This window comes from Carassius gibelio, chromosome A17 (assembly GCF_023724105.1).
Source record: "Carassius gibelio isolate Cgi1373 ecotype wild population from Czech Republic chromosome A17, carGib1.2-hapl.c, whole genome shotgun sequence".
Classification (NCBI taxonomy): domain Eukaryota; kingdom Metazoa; phylum Chordata; class Actinopteri; order Cypriniformes; family Cyprinidae; genus Carassius; species Carassius gibelio.
Genome location: NC_068387.1, coordinates 10,626,572 through 10,644,139, shown reverse-complemented (window position 1 = coordinate 10,644,139; position 17,568 = coordinate 10,626,572). Strand labels below are relative to the sequence as shown.

General features: G+C 36.5%; 1 protein-coding gene across 4 annotated transcripts in view; it reads right to left on the bottom strand.

Moving 5' to 3' along the window:
* Positions 1-217: 217 nt before the first annotated feature.
* LOC127933604 (dystrobrevin beta-like) overlaps positions 218-17,568 on the bottom strand; it is a 35,284-nt gene continuing 17,933 nt past the window's right edge. For 3 of the 4 annotated variants that reach the window (XM_052530688.1, XM_052530686.1, XM_052530685.1), the window contains 9 exons: positions 11,235-11,328; positions 10,944-11,029; positions 10,291-10,404; positions 9,412-9,508; positions 9,203-9,223; positions 7,631-7,790; positions 7,035-7,124; positions 6,899-6,952; positions 218-2,999 (listed from right to left, as the gene is read on the bottom strand). In XM_052530688.1, the coding sequence (XP_052386648.1) occupies positions 2,950-2,999; positions 6,899-6,952; positions 7,035-7,124; positions 7,631-7,790; positions 9,203-9,223; positions 9,412-9,508; positions 10,291-10,404; positions 10,944-11,029; positions 11,235-11,328 (766 nt within the window). In that variant the 3' untranslated portion in view covers positions 218-2,949. Of the gene's footprint in view, positions 3,000-3,110; positions 3,145-6,898; positions 6,953-7,034; positions 7,125-7,630; positions 7,791-9,202; positions 9,224-9,411; positions 9,509-10,290; positions 10,405-10,943; positions 11,030-11,234; positions 11,329-17,568 lie in introns of all 4 variants that reach the window. The other variant, XM_052530687.1, reaches the window with a different exon arrangement.

The window sequence follows — 17,568 nt, the reverse complement described above, 5'->3', positions numbered from 1 at the left end:
ATCAAGGAGTTAGAAAAAAAAAGTAAAAAATTCCATGGTTGTCTGTGGCATAATGGTAAATAACTCATATGCTGATTTTTGTAACTCAATCGGGGCTGCTGCTTAAATTCACATTTTATGGGTGGCCCCGTCATCAAAGGACCCCATTGACGACAGATCTGATATTACTCTCATATATTCTGTGGACACACACACAAACACTCATTGTCCTTTGAAGTTTTTTTTCATATATTTTACCCTTTAATAGTATACGAAAAGACATAGGGGTGACATAAACACAAATATGAACGTAAACCTTTGCAATCAATGATTGTATACAGCAGCAAATCAATCAAATGAAATAATTAAACAGTGTTTGTAGCTTCAGCTGACAGTTTGGGTTTTGAAACAAAATAAAATCATGAGTTGCCAAACAAATGAAAACCTGATTGTGGATTTCATTCTTGAAATATTGTTTCGTCTAACTCCGTTGGAGGCCCACCTGTAACATATAAATTCGCAATGATGCTTGAAATTGATTAAGAGCAGGGTTCCTTCCACTTAAACTGTATTGTGTTTCAGCTATTTAAGGCCCCCTGTTATTAGTTACTCTCTCTGTGGACTGCTTCAGTAAATTCATAATCAATAAATTGTGGTTTGAACACACACAAATACACAGAACAAATACCTAAAGGTTGGCAAACAGTTTGGCACAACTTTTAAAGGCAGAACAATATTTTTTTTTTCAAAGATCACAGGTAAATAATGACTGCATTCCGACTAAGTCACATACTAAAACTCCTATCTGGGCTGACTTGCACATGTGCAGAATATTAAATTTTATACAGCACTTTATACAGTACATCTAGGCACACACCTACATCAGAAGATTGCATTCATATTTGTAGCAAACGTTGGAACATAATCAAACCTTCAAACTTGCCCATCTGAGAGTATTTCATACGCTTTCGTTTATGTTGTACTTTGCAAATTAAACCAATGACAATAAATTCCCAACTGCAGTGTATATTCCTTTCCTTGAAACACAAAACAAGCATTATGATCATGTAAAATCTGATTTGAAAAGGCAAATATATCTGATTGCACTCATTATAACAGAAGCAACACTTTTTCCAGTTTAAAACTTCATATTGTAGCCATTCAGAAGACTTCCTTATGCAGAATTACAAGCATTTTAGAAAAGTAATAGTGAATGAATCGTTTCATCTATTGAATCTCATAAATGTAAACGGATTTGAATATTCTACACTAAAACTCACTTCAAACTGTTGCTCAATGGAACTATTTAGCATTCAAATGTTAGCAGTCACAAACAAAACTTTTTTTTTAAATAATGGTTATTATTATTTCTTACTTGAAACCAAACTAACAAACAACAAATCACAAGTATAACACAATTACATACTTATAATAATTAGATAAATGTAATTATTGAACCTGAATTCCTTCCAATTCAAGTACAGTGAGTCAAACTGTCTTCCTCATGACAATAAAGCTTTAGATTCTAAGCATGTCCTCTTCTTAATACTCTGGAAGCCTTTGTTTTTGTAAATCTTAATCAAAATTATGACCTAAATATCATAATAATAAAAAAATTCTGGTAAGAATTTGGTAAGAATATGCTTCTATGGCATAATTGAATGGCAAGAATTTGTATCTCAGTGTTGACTTGTAATAATTATGACTTCATATGATTATGACTTCATATGACTTGTCATAACTATGACTGTTATCTCATAATTTTGACTATGACAGTTTCGACTTTTATCTCATAGTTATGACATTATCACATTTTCTGACATAATTATGGTTTACCTAAGCATTTTGTTTTATGTGGCAGAGATAGGCCTCCATACAACGATCCTGTTTTCCACACTCAGCCGTTCCATAAAGTTTTTATGACCTGTGCTAATCTTTGACATTTGACCTTTGTGGTGTCTAAGTAAATTCCACCCATTTGTTCACGAGCATTGCTACTGTGTTCCCCTCTCAACAATCCCTGAGCACTGGTTTCATTTATTTCACACAAGTTTACACATTAACAAACTCAATAAAGCTTTTGAAATAACTTTTACAGAGACGTGTGCACTCAAAAGATGGAAGGCTAAGCTGGTTTATGGATATACGGAACATATATCCGTATTCCAATAAAGTCATTTTATGCTCTCCAAAAATACAGAGATATATATGCGATACTCTAAACTAAGAGGCAATACCGAAGTGCTAAAACAACGGCGACAACAACGGGCTAAACTTAACACAGTAGAGGAAATCCCAGACAAACAGCGAGCTGTACGAGACATCCCTGATATATGGTGGTTCTGATGTGTGTGATGCAGAAGCAGCAGTTTGATGATCAGAAGTCTACAAGGAGCGACGGAGCAGGCATCACTCGGAATAAATGTCACATGCAGAGCAAATACGGACCCTCTCCACTCGTCAAGTAGAGCCACTCCATGCATTAAAACACAAAAAACCATCACTAGTTATACAAAAAAGCATCCAGTGTGGGGAACATCTGGAAAAATAGCTACAGCATAGATACATTTGAGTGACGTCATGAAGATGCACAGTGCGTTCATTTTAGAAAGTAGTGATCACAAAGTCATAAAGGTTTTTTAAGAAAGCACAAACAAGCCATTCTCATGGGTAATGTGATAACAATGGGTTTATACAGATAGATTATTTATATATATATATATATATATATATATATATATATATATATATATATATATATATATATATATATATATATATATATATATATATATATATAGACCTATATTTAAATATTTATATATATTTATATACTTCCTAATAAATACAATTTGCTCTGTGCAAGGATTCATGAAGAATTGGTTTCACATAGTGAAAGCCAGCTGGGGAAGAGCATGCATTTGTGCGAATGCCAGGGAGGTTTTGATATCGCTGGTCCTTTCCTGGAGCTTAGAATGAAGGGGTGGAGTGCCTTTTCCCAGAATGCTTCAGTGATGACACTGGACAAAACACAAATTTAAGGTTAGGGGGTCATGGCGGCTCCACAGTATTTTGCACATTTTACTTTGGCATTAAGAGCAGGACTAGACAATGTTCTTATTTATACTTACATGAAGTATTCTACATTCTTTTACTCTGACTCAGCTAGAAGAAGAAAAAATAGGCCTTAATCAAACTGAGAAACTATGGTCAACTAATGACTACATTCTATAATCTGGTAATTGGGGATGTTTAATATTAATTAGGGATAATTAGGGATGCACCAATATTAAAATCTCAATAATCTAATAATATTGCCATGCTATGTCCAAGAGCAGATAAATGACTGATATTAAGATTTATACTACTTTGTCTATATAAATATGAATAAATAACCTAAGACATTCCTCTTCAGGAACTTGAGCTGCATCGAGAACGCTTTGGGGAACAGACAGCGGGCTGGATGGCCACTCATGACCACACCGCAGCTGGTGAGCACCCCACACCGGGCCCTGAGACAAGAACCAAGGTTTTTTTGACTTTTGAAGGTTTTCAAGACTTTGCCTGTGAATGCGTGCTCAATTTCAGTCCCCTGACTGAATGGTTCAAAAAGTGCAGATCTAAAACAGGACACAACACCTCATCCTTCCTCGGAACAGTGAAGTACCGGCTATAGGACCCGGACTCTGCAACCCGAGGAGGGACCACCTCAATGGCCTCCGTCCTCAGAGAGAGTCTACTTCTGTTCCATTACCAGATCCTGCTTGGGGCCCACCAGAACTGGATTCTGTGGCCTCTCACTACAGTGTACAGGACCCACTAAGACACATTTGGCAGTAGTTTTCATGCTGCCAAATAGTCTACTAAGGGAATCAGCCTCTCAAGACTGATCTCTGGTGTCATCAGAGCAGTTAGCTCGGTGCCCTGAAGCAGCGCACTGGCAGGAGACGGCCGAACTAACTGCTCTGGAAACCTCCCAGGAGATCGCGAGCCTCTTAGCACCGATAAATTTCGGTCCTATGGTCCTCAGACCCAAATCGTCTGCTAGGAAGACTAGTCCAGAGCCTGCTCAAGGCAGGACCCCATGAAGCACACTTGGAAGGGGCTTCCCCACCGCCATGTGACCTCCTAAGGGAACCAGTCTCGCGAGACTGGCCTCTGGTGCACCTAGAGATACTAGCTCGGTGCCCTGAAGCGGAGGACCGGCAGGGGATGACTGTACTACCTGCTATAGAGACCTCCCTAGAGGTAGTGAGCCTCTTAGCACCGATACGTTTGCGGGTGGTAACTGAGAGAAGCGCTCGCCGGAGACCGCTGCGCCCTCGAACACCGGCAGGGTTGGCAGAATGATCTCCCGAGGGCACTGAGGAGAGAACGGCACCGTGTAATGCGGTGTACACCGCTCTTCCCCAGAGGAAGCTGGCCCTCAACAAGTCCTAGGCCTTAGGCGTAGGGACGTTATGACGAAGGCAATCCAACGAAAACGACGGTCCACAGAACCATTTTCCACTAGAAGCCTTCGGCCTGGGAGAGCCACTCTGACACCCCCTGCATGAGGGACTGGAACACGGTTGTTCCATTTTAAATTTTATTAAAAATGGAACAATGTAATACATGTGTTACCTCGGCAGCGCACGTCTTTTTCTATTTCTTTTCTCAGTCACACAAACAACATCCACCTCCTCAGAGAAAGATGGATGCTACAGCGAGCTCTGTCTCAAAGGGTGAAGAAACCGCAGCGCAGGCTTCCAAGCCTCGAGAACGAGCCCTAGATCAAGTGAACACAGGTGAAGATAGGATGAGCTGTCTCCAACCCGTTCGCCAGATCATGTGCGATTCTTTTTGAACAAATCTTTTAGGTGAATAAATCATTCTTGTTCACGTAATCCACTGACTCATATTTCTCATTCACTGAAGTTCACTCCACAGCAGCATGGCACGGCAGCACATGGGCAGCTCGGTGAACCAGGTATCTGAAATGCCAATAGCCTTCGAGTATGGGATGTGACGGAGCATGTGATTTGTTGAATGTAGTGAATGAATACGCCCTTCACTGAACGAATTTCATACGAGTCTGAACGAGATCTAGAGAATGATCTTATCGTTCGTGAACGAAATGACTAAACTGGAACACATGTCATTCACGAAAAAGTTGAATGAAATGACACGTCGGTCGTGAATGAAATGACTGATCTGATACCCATGACGTTCGTGATCGAGCTGAATGATTTAGTAAATCTTGTTTCTTGAATGAAATGATTAAACTGGAACACATGTCATTCACGAACGAGCTGAATGAAATGACGCATGTCGTTCGTGAATGAAATGACTGATCTGACGATACCCATGTTGTTCGTGATCGAGCTGAATGATTTAGTAAATCTTGTTTCTTGAATGAAATGACTGAACTGGTCCACATGTCGTTCGTGAATGAAATGAACTGGTACATAGCTTATCTCGTTCGAGAACGGAATGAATGAGAGCAACCGGGTCAGTTAGCATTTAGCATGTCAATCGCTCAAAATGCAAAGCGCAGTTATAGGTACTGTGCACATACGCTTGTTTTCATATTTAGCATACAGAACATAACTAGACGCTTAATCCCAATTTCTGAATGTGAATATATAATATACGAACTGTTTGACCAAACAATTAAAATGCTAATTATGCAAGAAAACCTTGTGCTTTGTTCATCTGAACAACTTAATTAGACTTTATATATTGAATGCGATTATGCACACATTTTAATAAAGCCAAATCAGTTTTTGTCACAAGTGAATATGTTCGATGACTTAAGACATAACACATAAGACACTCTTTTTCGCCACCTGCTGGCATAATTTGTGTAATACGAATAAATGGTCACTGAACGAATCAGTGAATGAATCTGAACGAATCATTTTGGTCAACGAACTGAAAATGAACGAATCTCTTGAAAGAATCATAATTTTCACCACTACAACACACTAGATGCGTGTGTCCCTACCATTTTTTTTTTTTTTTTTTTTGCAGGCAGGGAACGCTGCCAGCTCACACCAAAAACTTCTCTTGATTGAAGCTTTGACAAATGGAGTTTATCAGTGGAAAAACAACACTAAATAAGACTCACAAACAGAAACGACTGACACACACACAGGCTGGTTGCCGGCTTCGCCGCTCGTGCCTTTATGCTTCCTGGTCTCTGGTGTCACCTGCCTATGACGTCTCACCCTTCCATTGGACTGATTCTACATTATTCAGAGACGTCACGCTGGAGGCGTTCCCCAAATCATTCTCGACACAGCTCGAGTTCTTGAAGAAGAACTATTTTCTATCTTCATATATTTTAAAATGTGATTTACTTCTGTATCGTGGTGGCAAAGCTGAATTTTCAGCAGTCATTACTCAAATATTCAGTGTCACGTGATACTTCTGAGATCATCACCAATATACTGATTTTTTTATTTATTATTATTTATGTTGAACACAGTTGTGATGCTTAATATTTTTGTGGAAACAACTCTTTTTTTAGGATTATTTAATTAATAGAAATAAATAATAAATAAATAAAATAAAGAATAAATAAATAAAAAAATATATTAAACTGAAATCATTTGTATCACTATAAATGTATTTTTTCACATTTGATCAATTTTCATCCTTGCAGAATACAACCACTAGTGTCTTTAAAATATCTCACCCCAAACTTTGAATGGTAGTGTATGCAAATTCGTAAATGTAAAATATATATATAACTCTAATACTATACCGATATATTGTGCATCCCTATAAATAAAAGCTTGGAAGCTTATTATAAGGGAAATGGACTTTGGGCCTTTACTGTTTTAATTATTATATCAGTTGTCATTCTGAGAAAAGATAAGTAAAGGAATGAGTAAGGAATAAGGGTAAAATGGCAAACAAGGCCTTTGGGACTAACCCTTCTCCCTTCCATTTCGCATGTTCTCCTCTTCTTCCTCTAAACCGTCGTCCACTGCATAATTGACAAACATTACAATTACCACTAAAATCATGATGTGAGTTCTTAGAGGGCAGAAGTGAGTTTACAAAAGTACCTGAGTGAAGTTCTTTCACTAGTGACGACATAGTGTTTGTGATTGAGTCTGCAGCCACTAAAAGATCATTACGGAGATTTCTTGGTACACCTGGATGAAAGAGGAACATTTTCAGATGACAATAACCAGAGGTATTACATATCAATCCAAAATTAATTTAGCGACTTAAGTTTCCGTCAGTTCCTCACTATCATATGGCATTACATGTCTTGGAATATAGTCAATAACAGTTGCATTAATAGACTACATTAATGGTATTTTTAGTAATAAATGACCCAGTCTTTATTTTACAGAAAGAATTCTTCCCCTAAACATCTTCTAATTTTGTCAATTTGTTATGAACATCTCATAATCATCTTCTAAACTTCTTAACATCTCCAAAATCCTCTTATAATTATCTTCTAATGATATTTGATTTGATATTTTGCACCTTCTAAATATGTTCTAACATCTTTTAATCAACTTCTAATCATCTTCCAAACATCTTCTAAACATCTTCCAATCACAATCTTTAAACTTCTTCCAGTCATCTTATAAAGATCTTCTAATCATTTTGTGTGGATGATAATGTCAATGCAAAGCTTCAGACGTCTCACCCTGAGAGAAGGCATCCAGCACGTCATCTCCGACCCCTGCCAGGCAGTCCTGGGGCGTGTGTGTGGGGGTCGAGCCGGCTGAGGTGGAGCGGATGGGCATAGGCATGGTGCAGCTGACACTGTGGCTGGGAGATGAGTGGGGCGAACTCCCCGTCTGGGTCTGTAGGAGGGAGATGAGGGAAGAGAACGCAAAAATTACACTACATGTGTAACAACCTGAACCTCCATTGGTCCCTCGCTCCCCAAGTAGCACTAATAATTAATTATTATTATTAATAAAAACCTACTACTTCAGACACACCTATTGATATTTGATCTGTTTCTTTAGATTGTATCACATAAATCTTTGGCCGGAGAGCTCATTGAGCAGCATGCAAGTGCCATTAGAGGAGCAAAAGGATGGTAGAAAAGGGCCGCACTGTCCCACAGATTGATGCTGGGCCCAGGGCCTGTGGCCCACTGCCAGGCAGCAGATGGCTGGCCAGACTGCAGTCACATTAGACGTGAGGTGCTTAGCCCTGATGAAAGGAGAGCAGGTCTCTGATATTTGGCAGGGAGACATGCAGCTCGTGGTCCCTCCCTGGGTCACAGGAACAAAGCAGCGGGACTTGACTGGAAATGGGAGCTTCATGTCCTCGCTATGAGGAACAGACATGACAGAGATCGCCCACAGAGACAGTCTGCGATAAGCTCATGACATATCCATGCTTTATTCTCATTAATCAACTTATGAGTCAGTTTTGTGGCAGTAAATTATTGAACAGTCCCTTTCTGTCAGCATTTACTCATCTTTATCTCATTTCAAGCATATATGACTTTCTTTCTTTTGTGGGACACAATGGACTAGCACTCCAAAAATGACAAAAAAAGAGTAGGCATACACCACTATTAAAATTCATTAAGATACAGATGTCTATTTTCATGCCAAGGCAAATGACTGATTTAGTCTTAATAGTTTTTAAAAAATAAAGCACTAATGAACAAACATTTTAAATGATGCAAGTTAATTTAGGCATTACAGCATTATTCTGTACATAGCCTCAAAACTGCATTTTTTTTTTTGATATTCGCTAAAGATCACATTACAAAATTACATGCAATCACATTTTTGTAGTGAATGTTGAGTTAATGTTTTGTGTTCATTCAATTACAGCAATTTTTGTATACATTAGTCATGCACAAAGTTAAGTAAAGTAACAGATTTGCTACAGATTAACTGTGAGCGTTATATGATGGCAAAGTCATGAACTAATTTGAAAGTATTTTCATTCTTTCCAGAGCTTGGTGAAAAAACATAAATCCCATTCATTTTCATTGTATTGAAAAGAGCAGCCTTAACATTTTTTATAATATCTCATTTTGTGTTCCACAGAATAAAGAAGATTTTTTATTTTTTTGTCAGTGATCCTCTTCATTTTCAGCGTTATGCAACCCATTATTCTTTCACCTTTTACCTTTTTGGAAGTATCTGTGGTTTGCCAAACACAACACATATGTTAGATCAAACTTTCGCAGATGTGACTCGTGCGTGTTTACTCCAGAATTGCAGGGCTGTATTAAAGGAACACTTACTGCCTGTTTCTGCTCTTCATCCTGTCAGCCAGAAGATGAGAGATGACAGTGAGTGAAAACAGACACGTCAGAGAAACAGCGGTGGGAGAAAGAAAGGTGAACCCAAAACGAGAGAGACAAAAAGTGAGCACAGAACGAGAAATCAAATGAAGTTTTCATCCTTGCCGTGGCAAATGAAGAGCCAAATTGGTGTCCGACAAGTTTCGTACCTTCAGCAGCCTCATGAGACTCTCCAGCTGGACCATCAGTTCTCTCCTGCTCTCCTGAAGGGCCGACATGCGCCTCTCCAATTCATCTTTTCTGTGCCTGAACCAAATGACAAACAAAATGAATAAATGAATCACCATATGAATCATAAAAATCAATGACTGCCAAATACACACAGCTAAAAGGGCACACATGATGGAAAACAGGATTTCCTTTGCTCTTTCGAAATAAAAAGCTCCTTGTACTATGTTCGTTATGCAAAGCTCCCTCCACAACCCACTCATACAATTGACAAAACCTAAGCGGGGAAAATGGCTCATGCTAAAATTGTATTGATTTCAGAACCACAAGTAGAGGATATTTGCATACACTGTTCTTAAAGGTAGAGTACCAAAAGCTTTTATAATAATGGTGAAATGTAAACCTAAATTACGAAATATTGATTAACATTTAAAAATCAAGACAAAAGTGCAGAATATGACCCCCTTTCCACTAAAGTCCTTCATGAAATCGATTGGATTGCTCAGAAATGCACATAAAGTGGCTAAATCTCCATGAAACTAAAACAAAGAGGGCAAAAACAGCACATAATAGAAATGTGCACATCCACTCATCTTATCAGACCAATATATTATTAAAGAAAACTAATTTGGCTTCTACATGCCCTCTGGTGCCCATTAGAGGTACTCCATTTAAATGACTACAGGGAAGTGATATCCCACCCAGTTCATTTAAACCTGTTATATGTTCCTAATAACACTATGGTTAACTAAAGTTATGGGTAATTTAAAGTTGAATGCCCTGATTAATTCCACACCCATTCTGTTGTTGTTGTTTTGTTCATGCATGTATAAAGGCTATGTGTGAATGTGTGTGTGTACCGTAGCAGCCGTAGCTCTGCCAGTAGAGTGGGGTTCTGCTGGGCTTTCTCAGGGGTGGGCTGAGAAGCCTGTTCATGTTCCAGACGCAGACGCTGGATTTCCTGCAGTATCTCCCTGTAGGCACCAAACACAGGAACCAAAATCAACTTGACTGGCATCTATCAAAAGCACTCAATTCTACTGTAACACAGTCTCTGTTATCACTTTTGTCTTCAATAATAATAATTATTATTGTTGTTGTTATTTAATTCTAATTAATAAATATTTAATATTTAATTTAATCTTTGTTTAAATAATTAAATGTATTAAAATAGTCATAATAATAATTAATAGTAGTAGTATTAAATTCAATTCATTGTAATTCATAAGTATTAAATAATTAAGTTTTGTTTGGATAATTGAATGTATTACAACAATAATAATAATAATCATTATTATTACTGCTATTATTATATAATTTAAGTATTTAAATATTAAATGTTTTTTATTGGATGAATAATTCAATATATTACATGATTACAGCATTTCAATTATTGTTATTCCATTTTAGAACAGTAAATATGAATACATAATGACTTATTTTAATTTAGCTTAAAGACATGTAGATCCATTGTAAAGCAAAGCCAGGAGCATCTTATTATTGAAAACCCCACCTGTTTTTATTCTCTAGTTCTGCGATGAGCTGCCTCTGTTGCTTGTTAGCATCAAAGTTGAAACTCAGATCAGATGGAGGGCATTGCTGAAAGACAAAATAATTAGTTTCACTGGTTTTGTGCAAAACTAATTAGAAAGATGCCGTTAAATGAACACATACCAAAATAAGTTGCCTAGTTATGGAGCATTAAAGCCTAAATAAATATTACTAAATAGATTTTCATTAATTCCACACAGTAACTAAAAAGTGTCCTCTGAAAACTTCGTCGTGTTTGTGAAGCGAGTCTCACAGTGGAGTTGCTGGCCTCCGCTGCCAGACGAGCAGCGTATCGCGCGATCAGACGATGTTCTTCATCCAGTCTGCTGGGACTCTCAAGGGTGTTACTGTCCAGACAGAGAGAAAGAATAAGAAGATATACATACAGCAAGAAGAAAGAAGAGCAGTGAAGGAGCATGAGACGGATGATGGCAGATCGACACGAGTAATGAAACATCTGAGATGCTAGATCAGGAAACAGATTTGGGGAAGATACTCTAAAAACTCATAGTTAGTTATAGCAGTTATAGTTTAAAGCAGCTTAAGTACTGCCATGATACATAATATAATTTATTATAATTCTATTATACTTTACTAATAATATAATATAATATAATATAATATAATATAATATAATATAATATAATATAATATAATATAATATAATATAATATAATATTCAGTTGTATATTATTTATTATACACAAAGTCCATATAATATAATATAATATAATATAATATAATATAATATTCAGTTGTATACTATTTATTATACACAAAGTCAATATAATATAATATAATATAATATAATATAATATAATATAATATAATATAATATAATATAATATAATATAATATTCAGTTGTATATTTGTTTATTATACATAAAGTCAATATAATATAATATAATAATTTAGTGATTTTTTTAGTACATTTTGTAATTGTTTATTTAATTTTAGGAGTTTAATATACATTACATTTTAAATCATTACATTCGATTATTTATAATATAGCAGTATTAGTATTTCCCTCCACCTAAACCCTTGAGAGCAGGTGTGTTGTGTCTGGATGGCTGTAGGACGCAGACGTGTGCAGTGGATAGGCTCTGGTGGTGTAGCTGGCTCTTATGTTATAAGGTTTGGCATATGGCTGGAGCAGATGACGGAGCATATGTTTTCCTTCCTCATTAAGTGCTCTACAATTAGGAGTGAATCACGTGTGCAAATGTGTGAATGTGTATGTTCTGTGAGTTAGACACCACACAAAAACACGCATTTATCAAAATGCACTCACCGCACTCATTAATCAAATGTAAAATAAATATTGTATTAGTCTGATAATACAATAGGATAATGAATGGCTTGCATAGAGCTGGTCTGCTGTGGCGGTCTCTGTGGCCCAGCCGCCGTGACTTTCCTGAACTCTCGCAGTCTCAGCGGAGTGATTCATTAAGAGGGTTGTTTCCATGCCAGACGTCTGTCTCACAGACAGACATGGTGTTTATAATAATCAGTGTCATGCTGAGAATGATCCACTGGAATCCACTTATTGATATGGCACCCTGACAGCAGCTGTTAGGCACTTCTATCAACACTTAAAGGTGCTCTGGGTAATATTTTCTCATTAAAAATTAGATGAGGAGCACTTTCAACAAATAGAGGGTATGTTTAGAATGATGTGCACTAAGAAAAAGTGCATAGCAAGGGACTAAAATTGTAAAAAAAAAAAAAAAAAACTCTGTCCTGGGAGAAAAAAATTGGTCTTCCTCAAATTCTTTAACTAGAAATATGCCTGTGTAAACTTTATAATAATAATAATAATAATATATACAAAAGTATATGAATATTAAATTATGTTAAACTATTTGAATAATTAAACATTACTAAAGTAAAATAATATAATAAATATTATTAGTCATTATTATAAAAAAAAATTAACATTAATAATAATAATAATAATAATGGTGATGATCATGATTATCGTTTATTATTAGTGTTACATTACAGCAATATTCAATTCTTAAAATTGCATTTGAAACATAAATTACATGTAACATTACAAAAAATACTAAATTATATTACATCTGTATTTTAAAATATTATTATGTATTATCACAACAACATAACACATGTAACATTACAGTAATATGTAATTATTAAAAAGTTATTCTGAATGTGTAAATTGTATTCCAAATATCAAATTACTAAAATTACAATTATTCTTAATTAATAATATGATAATAATAACAATGATGATGATCATTGTTATTACAAAAAAAATATTAAATTATTAAAATTGCATTTGAAACATTACAAATGACTACAATATATACAGTAGAAGTGACAGTGTGAACATCTGCTATTAATGATAAATATTAACTAAATATATGATAAATATCTACTTCATGTCATTTTTAGTTTGCCACAATAATATAAAAGTCATAAAAATCAACAGCATTTTACATTCTAAATGGACCTGAGGGGGAATTTTTTATATATATATATATATATATAAAATGAAAAATAAAAAGTACTCTGAACCCTTTGAATGCAAAAGTGGATAAAGGACACGGAGAGCTAGACTATGATAGAGGAGGAGTCTATGATTTCATATCCAGTGACAGGTGGTCAATACTCACTTAACTTCAAATTAAAAACTCATTCAGAGCAAATGGAAAATGATATTTCTGTTCTGGCAGCAGGACTGGCCATGACCCAGCAGATGATAAATTCTACACGTGGAGATGTCCTTGAAGGCTCGACCCAGTAAATGAACGTGTGCTGGAGAGGTGCACCGTCAGCAGAGAGACTCGCTCACGCTCACTGTCCCGCCTACAGCTCTGAGCTTCCTACAAGGCCATGCAGTTACACCCAAAATGAGTTTTATGAAGGTTCAAGGCTCAAAAAGTTCAGCACAGAATCTTCTTATAGATTCTGGAAGCAAGAGAAATCAAGGATTGTTGTATATCCTCTTTAATTAGGCCATGATGATTGGCCATAAGGTTTATAGACGTGGCTGTGCGCCACTTACGCCTCACCCAGATCACGTCCCAGGTTTGTACCAAGTGTCACTACTGAAATGGAACAATGTGATGATTTTGTAACTGTGTGCAAGTGTACATAAAGCTGTCTGTTTTATAAACTGCATGGGCAATGTCATTTTGGAAAGTCATCTTCATCAAGCTGTTATGCACAGTATTACTGTCCGAACAAAATAATCACAGTTTATAACATGGCAGACATCAGCAATGTCAAACGTTCTGGCACTTTAGTACTAAGATAATATATTTCAAATAAAAAAAAGGTTCAAAAACCAACCTTTTTCAGCACTTTTATTCAGCAGGGACACGTCAAATTATTTTAAAGTGACAGTAGCGACATTTATAATGAATTTCTGTTTCAAATAAATGCTGTTCAACTTTCTATACATGAAAAAATCCTGTAGAAATGTTATCAAGGTTTCCACAAAAATATTAAGTAGCACAACTGTGTACAACATTGATAATAATAAAAAGGAAAACAGCGTATTAGAATGTTTTCTGAAGGATCATGTGACACTGTAGAATTTTCCATCACAAAAAAATAAATAAATAACATTTTAAAATATATTCAAATAGAAAACTGTTTTAATTTAATTTATTTTTTTTAACTGTTTCTATTTTAGGCTCTGATAATATTCCACAATATTACTGTTTTTACTGTATTTTTGTTCAAACAAATGCAGCCTTGGTGAGTATAAGATAATTATTTAAAAAACATTTTAAAACATCTAACACATACTAAACTTTTCGAGCTTTTAATTAATCATTTAAAGTAATACATAACCCGTTAGTATTTTTATTCATATCTAACTTTTTAAATATGTGGAAGAAAACAGATAACTAGAATTGTGAAAATATACTTGTGTTGGTATTAAATTGTATCTTAATCACCCACGATCTTATTGAAGCTGTTGCTAAATGGACAGAAATAGTGCTTGAGTCCCAGTAAAGTGTTCTTTGCCAGATAACAGTGTTCTGCTGCATCCTCCATATAACGAAGAATTTATAACCAGCCTGAAAGATCGGGAATTGCATTCATTACAGATTTTGTTCATGCACTTGCAGCTTTACCCGATTTGCATAATTTAGCGAATTAGGTGGTAAAACAATGCAGTTCACCGGATCACCCTGGGCTGTAACCCAGTATGAGATGCACCAAGGGTTCACAGACAGCAGCCAATTTCTTAACTGAATGCTTTTAGTAATCTGTGTAGGTTCACCAGTATTGGTATTGACTACTGAAAATCATCACGACTCTAACAAACGTAATCAAGTGCGGCAGGTTGAACCCAGCGTAATTACATAAGAATGCTAAGGAGCACTTCTTGTGTCCCCTAACATCTCCATTCTGGCAGACTCCAGGAAACAAGAGTTCGAGACAAGAATTAAGTGCATTATAATCCTGCATACATTTTTGGCGCCGCAGGCATCACCCGCACTTGACATCATACTCACACAAACAATGTGCTGTAACGGGAGACTGTGATGTTGGGTGAAAGGTTCGAGTAGAGAGTCTGACAGTCTGTGTCTTTGATTTCATAGCCAGTGGCGCGTTATTGATGGAAGCGGAGATGAAACTAACATCTACAATCTCCCTCCACCACAGACCTCATTTAAATGCATGGCATCTCCGAACGCCTGAGGTTAAAGAATCAAGTAAAGTCAGCTCCTTTTAGACTGACTCTGTTCATTACGGAGAGGGACTTCATGTAGGGTGAAGTGTTTACCAGTCCACTAGTCCTGCCTTAGACGCTGGGCTATATTTAGAGCAGAATACGTGCAAACCAACCCCTCTCTGTGCTAAACATGCCACATCTGGTTCATTGAAATGATTAGCCATCATGACACGTGTCGATCTGAGACTCCATATGTATTTTAATATTCATCCAATGTTCAGGACTGTCAGCGGCTGACACTATGACAACAGATGTAACCACTTACTTTCCAGCATGTCTTCAAATGAAGGCGTGCAGCATAAGAAATAAGAACGGACTACTTTGGCAGCGGCTGTAATTAAATAGAGAATGATCTTATAAAGACTGGGATTGCATGTAACTCGGGTCAGGAAATGTGTAAATATAAATCATAAAAATACTTTAAAGCTGCAGTAGGTAACATTTGACGCTCTAGCGGTTAATAAACAGAACTGCTTGCGTCTTGCGGAAGAACATTGTAGCCGGAACTACTTCTCTCTGTTTATGTCTATGAAGAATCACAAAGGTACTGGGTTACTCCGCTGCGGTACCCTCGAAGCAATCTAAAATAGTCAGAATATAAACACTTATTATAGGTGTACCCTAGTGATTCAGGACAAGCTAAAAACACGGTTTGGAAAATGGATTCATGGTGTACTCGCTTATTATATACATTTTTCTACATTGTGAACAAAAACAAAGTTACGGACCGCAGCTCTGATTGGTTGTTTCTTACCGGGAGCGATGGAGTTTCTGCAAATGGCAATAGGACACTGGGAGGAGCCAGAGGAGCTTGATCTTTCTCACAGATTATCTGTCTCATATTCTACTGTCAGGACATAATGACAGGTTTAACAAATATGTAAAAAATATATTTTTACAAAAGTTACCTACTGCAGCTTTAAGATTGTTGAAGGGAGGCAGGCTTACAATGCTAGAGACAATTTTGACTGTGCAAGAAAAATGCTTCGGCTCAAACTTTGAAGTCAATCCCTTTTTTGTTTTTGTGCAATTCACACACTGCATCAAAACCATCTCTTATAAATGCCACGTTATGAAATATTGCTGGAGTGACAGCATGATCATATTCATCTAACCGTTATTTTCTTTAGAAACTGGCATAAAGTACCATCATGATATAAATAATATAAAACGATAATTTTTTTCATAATTTCTTCTTTTCTACAGAAGAATGTCATACAGTTTTGCAATAATATGACAGTGAGTGAAAGATGACAGACAATTTTCATTTTATTTTCAACTATGATTTTCAGTGGATAGCATCTTAAATTGTACTTTTTTTTTGGTTCTTCACATAAAGTTATTTTCTAACACCAGAAGATGCAAAATTTCTAAATCAAACGACTACTTTTATGGGGGGGGGGGGGGGTTCACACATTTCTTTGTCATTTTTCAAACATGATCTGTCCTCATTCACTTTCATTCTACAGAAAAGAGCAGCAGGAACATTCTGCCTAAAATCTCTTTTTGTTTTCTGAAGAAGCCTTGAAGGGTTTGGAATGACATGAGGAAGAAATATAATGACTTAGGAATTTCATTTTGGCCTGATCTAACCCTTAAACTTCACAATCCCTGAAAGACAAAAGTAAACTGACTACAAGCAAAGGTATTTGTCCTGGGAACCTGGACAAGTGTCAACAGCACAAAACAGAAAAAGCCAACCGGACCAGCTCTCTATTTACCAGATAAGGCTTTCGTTCCATCCGAGTTTATCTTCCGGATCACCTTGGGCTGCAGCCCGGCCCGGGACATGCAGAGGGTTCGGAGACAGCAGGACAATTTCTCGATTCAATGCTTTTAGTCATCTGCCTTTGAAAGGCAAACATTCAACCT